This window comes from Diadema antillarum, unplaced genomic scaffold (assembly GCF_040938485.1).
Source record: "Diadema antillarum isolate AM-2024a unplaced genomic scaffold, OU_Dant_1.0 seq00000385_RagTag, whole genome shotgun sequence".
Lineage (NCBI taxonomy): Eukaryota > Metazoa > Echinodermata > Echinoidea > Diadematoida > Diadematidae > Diadema > Diadema antillarum.
In genome coordinates, this window is record NW_027271383.1 from 505815 (window position 1) to 514950 (window position 9136).

General features: G+C 38.8%; 1 protein-coding gene across 2 annotated transcripts in view; it reads left to right on the forward strand.

Annotated features, from left to right (window-relative positions):
- LOC139731800 (general transcription factor IIH subunit 2-like) overlaps positions 1 to 1914 on the forward strand; it is a 92080-nt gene extending 90166 nt beyond the window's left edge. For both annotated transcript variants that reach the window (XM_071642673.1, XM_071642674.1), the window contains exon 16: positions 1312 to 1914. In XM_071642673.1, the coding sequence (XP_071498774.1) occupies positions 1312 to 1419 (108 nt within the window). In that variant the 3' untranslated portion in view covers positions 1420 to 1914. The remainder of the gene's footprint in view (positions 1 to 1311) is intronic.
- Positions 1915 to 9136: the final 7222 nt, after the last annotated feature.

Consider the following 9136-nt stretch of genomic DNA (forward strand, 5'->3'; position numbering starts at 1 on the left):
CATTGAGTTTTCATCATTTTTTTTTTGTACATGAATAATGTAATGAACAATCATGATGTGATTACATGATCAGCTGACTCATTTGAATGTTCCTGTTATTAAATGTACAAAAACTGTTCTGCATGAATTAACAAAACTTTGCATTTCATTACTTTCCTAATATCTATGCGACTTTGATAAAATTTTCACTTTTACTTGCAAGATTTTACTCTTATCCGACTAACTTATAACTGGACCGAAATTCTGCTTTAACGTAAAACATATAACATACACAACCTATATTGGGAGCCGCATTGACATCAAAACCTTATTAACATAGTTATTCAAAACAGACTGATAGCTTACCAGTGCAATATCTTAATGATGTCAGGATAGTAATCAGCAAAGAAATGTGGGAAATACACAGTGTATGTAATTTGTATTGTTTACCTTCAGTTGATGTGGCTGCTGGGCCTGGGTGTTCGTGGGTGCTGGGTTGGGTACTAGTATGTTGTGATTTCATGATGGGCATGTGTGGTGCTGATATCTATTATACAGACTGTACATGAGATCAGTGAAGCAGAATTTTGTTTATTCATGTCTCTCTGGTCATTTGTTTTTTGGGTTCATGGGTCAACATTGATACCACAGGGTTGGAGAGCTCTGGGTTTAGCGATCCAGAACGATTCATGCCAGAGGATTTTGGGATGAGTGTATAGGGTTTTGTTTCTGTTTCGCCAATGTATTGTTTCTGAATTTCCTGTATATACTGAACCTACCAAATTTTATGGAATTGACATTCACTTAGGTTCCATTTCAAAGACTCTTCAGTTACTATCCAGAGTGAGAAGCATCTAAAGCAACATAGACAAAAGAGTGTGGGCTGTATGATTAACCTGAAAAATCTGATCTTTAGAGTCCTTAAACTATGCCCACAGAAAATGAAAGATATCTGAAAGACCCAGTTTGTGGGTAGAGAGTTTTTCAGTTTCACCATGAAGTATGAATCCTTATGATTACTATTAGGATTGAAAGAGGATAAATGAGTGTAAAGTTGAGCAAAAGTATTTTCTTTTGATGAAAATTGAGTTCCAAACAAAACTTATATGGGGAAGAAGATTTGGAGATAGTGACAGAGTGTATTCCCACTTCCTACTGACCTGTGAAGATTAAAATGTGGCATCCCTCAGTATTTTGAGTGGGCTGTGCTGCCTGACCTCATTCTGATGATTTTCCTTCATAAAGTAGGAAAATACAATTGTTAATGGACACTTAATTGTAACTCTTAACTAATTTTCCCATGCTTATTTTTCTCATTTCTTGTAATGAAAGCTTTATAGGTGTCCAAAATGTGGAAACTTGTTTTGCCTGGACTGTGAACTCTTCATCCAGGAGTCCCTACACTCCTGTCCCGGCTGTGCCTCCACCAGGCCGTCCTAGTCATGGCACCAGCACACCAACAGTACCAGTGTCCCTCACACCTCACCTCAACAAACGACCCAAGCAACGATGACTCTGTGTCTTTTGAATATTTGATTTTGGGAGACTCCAGGTAGTGTGCATGGTCAGTAGGCAGTCTCCTGCATTGCATGGCACACACAGAGATAATGTAGACACAGCAGGGAAGCTCAGTGTAAAGAGGTACCATTTTTAATCTGATGATATCACCAGTTTCCTTATTCTTCTGAGTAAATCTATGACAGAGCAGACACATCATAGTGAGATCTGGTTTAAATGTCATTTTTAGCTCACCTGAGCCAAAGGCTCAAGTGAGCTACAGTTGTATTGCCATCACTCTTCGTCCAGCGTGCGTCATGCATCATCCGGTTTGTGTTGTGCATAAACTTTTTACATTTTCATCTTCTTGAGAACCCCATGACCAATTTTCACCAAACTTGGCAGGTGACATCCCAAGGGGATAGGATATCAATTTATTCAAATGGGCACCATGACCCACCTGGAGGCCCCAGGGGGGCTCAAATCCCCCCCCCCCCCCCAAATTAAGGAATATTTATAAATCTTCTTCTCTAGAACCAGAAGTGATAGAGCTCAGTTAATACTACGAGTTAGTAAATTGATGATTGTAGTTTCAAGTTTGTTCATGGTGGAATCAGGGGTGCCCCCTTGGGTCCCAGGGGATGGGTCCTAATGGGGCCTAAATTGTACATTATCATCTTCTTCTGGAGAACCCCATGACCTATTTTCACCAAACTTGGCAGGTAGCATCCCTAGAGGGATAGGATCTCAATATGTTCAAATGGGCACAATGCCTCCCCTCCCCCATGTAAGGGCTCTTTTAAGATTTTCTCTGTAACCAGAAGTGATAGAGCTGATACAATGAGTCAGTATATTGATGACTGTTGTTTCAAATTTGTTCATGGCATACTCGGGGGTGCCCCCCCCCCCCCCCTTGGGACCAAGAGGAGTGGGGTGGGATGGGTCCAAATGGGAACTTAAATTGAACATGTTCTTGAAAACCCCTTGATGAATGTTCACCAAACTTGGCAGGTAGCATGTCGGTGGGTGAACACCTCAATTTGTTCAACTTGGCACCATGCTCCCCTTACAATTCTTCTCTGGAACCAGAAGTGATAAAGCAAAGTTAATAATTTGTACATTGATGACTTTAATTCCAAGTTTTTTCATTGCACATTCAGGGCTGTCCCCCCCCCCCCCTTGGAGTGGGGGGGGGGGGGGAGGCAGGAGGGATTCACATGCAAACCTAAATTGTCCTACACTAAGTAATATTTATATAATATTGGATGGCCTTGAGATTAATACAAGGAAATATTGGACGAGCTATGCACAAATATTGGACGAGTCGAAGACGAGTCCAATATTTTGCTTAGCGAGTCCAATATTTCCTTGTATCAATCGAAAATAGGACATTCAATATCATCATTATTATCCTACAGAGGATTTTAGCAAAGAATATTTTCACTTAGGCCTACCCTTTCTGTCTCCGACTCCGAGTGCTGTATGGTCTCCTACTGTGTAGTGATCCTGACATGGGGTATGGTATACATGTTGATGTAGGCCTACACTCTTCAGTGCAAGTTAATCCACTTCAGTCTCTGATAAAACAGTGATCTATGTATCCAAGGTAGCCGTCATGTTACTGTTAGACCGAGATCTAGCTAATTTAGACCAGAATTAGATGTATTTGTATCCGAGATCTCAGAAACAATTCACGTCACATCTACCGTAGATCGTGAAAGATCGAATTAGGCTACTACCACAACTAGTACTAGTCCTACTGTGCTGTATATCGTACTTGTACACACGTACGTACATGTACAGTAACTGTAATGCATATCGCGCATGCAAATGCAAGCGCAGCGGCGGCGGCCGGCTACATCCATATCGCGCGCGGGCTATCTATCAGTAGCGTTGAGCATGCAACAACGCAGAGCTGCAGATCAATCGTCGCCTTGCGCCTGCATGCACACACACACACACAAAATGCAACTTGTTTTCATCAAACCTAAATTTAACTTCCTGTTATGAAAGTGATATTTTGAAAAATTGTGTGAAAAACAATTTCAACTAATTGATATATGAAATTTGTTTGTATAAACGCAGAATTTTAGAAGAAACGATATTCTAGTTAATTCGTGATTGACCAATCACAGACGTTTTACTTCATATTTCAAGTCATCTCGTATGTATCTCAACCAATCACTGTGCAGTTTATAAAAACTTTGGGGAATCCCCCTCTTGCCGTCCAATATTTTAAATATTGGTCGCCTCGGCAAAAATATATCGGTCGAGTTCAACAAACTTTTTAAGTGGGTTGGAGGTTATGAGGTGCGTCGACAAAATAACACTTGTATTTGGGCTCTAAAAATCCTCTGTATGGATAATAATCAATAATATTCTTCTCTAGAATCAGAAGTGACAGAGCTTTAAGTCTTTTTTTTTTCTTCAAAAATGCATAGTCCAACCTTTTATGAAGTGACATGTACTTGGCAGGTATTTTTTATTAGTCTGATGGAATATGCAAATGGACACCATGCCCCCAGCTCTCAAAGCTGCCCCTGCCCCAAGTTTCCAAGTTCTTAGGTTAGAGTCTGCAAGAATGCATGGAAGATCAACTTGCGATACTCAGGTGAGCGCGGGACCCCTGGGTCTGTTGTTGGTGCATTAGAATAAAGAAACACATGACCGATGTGATTTTATACTATGCAGTTCGATTACTTGACCTTCTCCTCTCTCACATACTGCAAACATAGCATATTGTCGCTGGGGTGACAAGACCTTGTATCTGCAATTTTGGTGAAAAAGACTTTTTTGCATTTATGGTCGAATAATCGGTTAAGTGATGTCCTGTCCAAATCCTAGTTGTCTTACCCCAAAAATAAAGCCACCATGGCACGTCAAAGGAACGGCGGTCCCATTCAGTATAGTGCTTTGGCCGCCATGTTTTTTGGCTCTCCTGCACATTTGACATTTTGTAGATACGAGGTCTTGTCGCCCCAGCGACGATATATGAACTTAATTAACCATATTTATACAATCCCTTAACTATTCAGACTATCCGTGCCATTCAGCAGTTGTACTGATATGTGTACATACAGGGAATCACATTATTTCAATTTCAATTTTATTTTTATATTTCTCACAAATAGCACTAAAAAAGTATAATTATACAATAAGAAAATTATACAAAAGATAAATTAGATGAAACTTCACTGGAATGTACAAAAGTTTGTCTTGGTATAAACACAAAGGTCTGTACAGTATACATCAGAGTTCAGGTCCCATGATAAATCAGATTAGGGGAATTATGATGTACAGATATTTTTTAGACCATACTATGACTGTTTGAACTGATAAAAACAAACAAGCAAAAAAAAATTCAAATATTACCAAAAAAAATACAGAAATGCCACATGTTGCAACAATATTGTTACCTACTATACAAGTAAGGACATTGGGAGAACAACGACTGAGATTGTAAAGATTCAAATGGGTATGAAGGTATAGAAAATGGTGTAATAGTATGACATAACTACATTATTTAAAGGTAAGAGATAATAAGAAATTTATTGTGGATATAAACAATACACACAAGGACAATAGAGCTCAGAAGTCACATTCCAGCAGGGCTCCTAGAGCCAGGCCATGTGACCATGGTAACCGACAAGCTGCCATGGAATGTCAAGGAATTTTGAAAATCGGGTGTAACAATAAGGACTTGAAGAGCACAACAGGCAGGCTGATGGAAACATAGTGTTCGTGGTTAGGATCCCTCCGGACTACTACCGTATGTCCAATAAAAAAAAATACAACGGGACCCTCCACAATGATATCTTTAAAAATAATGAATCAATCTAAATACAAATTCAGGGTATGAACCTATAACTCATTGCCCACATCTTACAGAAAACCCTTCCAGGCCCCCCCCCCCCCTCCAGATCTTGGCAGTTGACTGCGCGATCACGACAAAAATTGGCACCACATGATGTAATCTAAAGTACCGTGAAGTAATTTTTTTTCACAAATTATCGTTTATGCTAAATTATGCTAATTTATGCATAATGATGCATGAAATGAGACAATTTGGTATGAATCACTAAATAAAGCTCAAAACAGGCACATTTTTGTGTAAATATTCTGTTTAGTGTCCTTAGCAAATGTAAGAGAAAAAAATTGTGCAATCAGAAAAAATTTCTTTGAGTAATTTTTTTTACAATTTCTTATGTATTTCTTTGTTTTTTCGACTTTATGTTTTTCATTGTTTTTTCGATGAAATTTGTCTACGACATTGTTCCGAACAAGAAAATATGTGAATTGATTTTAATCAATAAAACCCCAAAATAATCATGGTTTTATGAAATTTGCCTGTAAACACAGTTTGCATTGAAATTGTACAAGAATTCATGTTTTTGAGCAATTTTTGGTCTGACATGCACGTACATATTTATGTGCAACTTCGGAACCGCGTGCCCGGGCATCACAAATTTGGTGTCAAAAGATGCGGGAGACTCGAAAGAAGAAAGTCATGAAATATCGCAGCGATAGCTTTTCGCAATAGCGATACATCGCACAAAACATCGAGGGGGGCCTCGGAGGCCCCCCCCCCCCCAATCCCCAGGGGCTATTTAGGTAGTTGATAGAGCCGGGGGGGGCCTCCCAAGCCCCCACTCCAGATCTCGGCCGTCGACTGCGCGATCACGACAAAAATTGGCACACACATGATGTAATCTAAAGTACCGTGAAGTAATTTTTTTTTACAAATTATCGTTTATGCTAAATTATGCTAATTTATGCATAATGATGCATGAAATGAGACAATTTGGTATGAATCACTAAATAAAGCTCAAAACAGGCACATTTTTGTGTAAATATTCTGTTTAGTGTCCTTAGCAAATGTAAGAGAAAAAAATTGTGCAATCAGAAAAAATTTCTTTGAGTATTTTTTTTAAATTTCTTATGTATTTCTTTGTTTTTTCGACTTTATGTTTTTCATTGTTTTTTCGATGAAATTTGTCTGCGACATTGTTCCGAACAAGAAAATATGTTATTAATTGATTTTAATCAATAAAACCCCAAAATAATCATGGTTTTATGAAATTTGCCTGTAAACACAGTTTGCATTGAAATTGTACAAGAATTCACGTTTTTGAGCAATTTTTTAATCTGACATGCACGTACATATTTATGCGCAACTTCGTAATCGCGTGCCCGGGCATCACAAATTTGATGTCAAAAGATGCGGGAGACTCGAAAGAAGAAAGTCATGAAATATCGCAGCGATAGCTTTTCGCAATAGCGATACATCGCACGAAACATCGAGGGGGGGCCTCGGAGGCCCCCCCCCCCCAATCCCCAGGCCTAGTTAGGGTTAACCCTAACTAGGCCGGGCTATTTAGGTAGTTGATAGAGCCGGGGGGGGGGGGGGCGTCGACTGCGGCCGTCGACTGCGCGATCGCGACGAAAATTGGCACACACATTGCCTATGCTGTAATCTAAAATTCCTTGAAGTTAATTTTTCAAAAAATTATCATTTATGCTAAATTATGCCAGAGACTGCAACCCCAAGCACCTTCTGATCAGGAGATTCTCCCGCCCGAAACTCCTAGCAACGGGAGACTCCAAGTTGATGTGTGCGAAGCACGAAGTTTCTAGGGTTCTAGATGTTCTCTGGTGCTATCTAGCGTGTTAAGGCTTAGTTCTTCAACATACGATAGCAATAAGTAAGAAATCCTTTCCACCTGGAGACACAGAGCCAGGGCGGGAGAAATCAAATCTCCAGCGGGAGAACGGGAGATTTTGCAAAAATGGGTTTTCGGCGGGAGATCTCCCGTCGAAAACGGGAGAGTTGGAGTCTCTGTTATGCTAATTTATGCATAATGATGCATGATTGAAATCAGACTATTTGGTATAAATCACAAAATAAAGCTCAAAACAGGCACATTTTTTGTGTAAATATTCTTTTTGGTGTCCTTAGCAAATGTAATAGAAAAAATTGTGATATCAGAAAAAATTGTGAAGTATTTTATTGTTTTTTGAATTTCTTATATATTTCTTTGTTTTTTCGACTTTATGTTTTTCTCTTTTTTTTCGATGAAATTTGTCTGCAACATCGCTCCGAGCAAGAAAATATGTTATTCATTGATTTTAATCAATAAAACACCAAAATAATCACGCTTTTATGAAATTTGCCTGTAAGCACAGTTTGCATTGAAATTGTACACGAATTCACGTTTTTGAGCAATTTTTGGTCTGACATGCATGTACATATTCATGCGTAACTTCGGGATCGCGCGCCCGGGTGTCGCAAATTTGATGTCAAAAGATGCGGGAGACTTGAAAGAAAAAAGTCATGAAACATTGCGGCAATAGCTTTTTGCAATTGCGATACATCGCGCGGAACGTCGAGGGGGGGCCTCAGAGGCCCCCCTGGCCTAGTTAGGGTGAAGACCTTGAAGTAGCATTTAGACAGTTTAATCATATTGGGTGTTATCAATGTGAAAATCTGATTGTAATTTTTGGGGGACATACTGTAATGTAAGGATAGACAAGGAGGAAAATAAAGAGCAACAAGTACTATACACTATGCATGCTGTAACTGCTCAGAAGATATAGCTTCAATTTTCGTTTGAATGAAGTTAAAACGGTGCAACTTGTAAGTTCTGTGGGGAGTTCATTGCAATACTTAGGCCCATGAACGTTATGGTTTTCTTTGCAAAAATTGTTCGGGTACGTGGAAGGTGATACGCATAACATTGACAGGTTGGATAATCATGAATTGTATAATTTCTTGTAAACATTTGGGAAAATACATCTGGTAATTGACCAGTTGAATATTCAAACATAAACAGGCCAACTTTGTAGTAGAATAGCTCAGGAATTTTCAAAATTTTGTTACTCTTAAATTCATTCTTGTGGGATAAATATCCAGTATGATTTACAGTTCTGATAGTGCATTTTTGCACAATAGATAAAGAATTGATCAGATTTTTAGAAGCATTTCCCCAAGCAAGAATCCCATAATTAAGATAAGGAGAAATTAAAGTTGAATATATACTCTGTAGAATATTACATAGAAAATAATATCTAAGTTTGTCGAGAGCACCTGTATTTCTGGCAATAATTCTACTTACATAGTTAACATGGGTTCTCCAAGATAAATCACTATTGATATAAAGACCCAAAAATGTTGCACTATTGACCTTTGACAGATTAATGTTTATCTTGATAGAGATAGGAAACACAGGTAGCGTATTACTAAACAGCATAATGAGTTTTATCAATTATCATCATCCGTCCGTCCGTCGTCCAGCAATAACACTACAAAAACTTGAATAACTTCAATTTCAATCAAACTTGGAGGGAAGAGTGGTTATACAAATTTACACATTTTACCAAACATGAATTGAATGATTACGCAGTACCCGCTGCATGCTATAAGGATTGGAACCAACACTTGCTGTCGGGTCCAAGCACGGTGGTCTAGTGGAGATGATGCCTGTCCGGTGATCAGGAGGTTGTAGGTTCCAATCCTGTCCGAGTACGCACGCCCATAATTTTTTATCATGGCTACTACTAAAACACTGATCAATTCAGTGCTTATTTACGTTGATGTAGGGCAATTTCTTAATCAGTTGCAAAGTTATGAGGGATGTTGATAAAGTGCATAATAGAGTGTTTG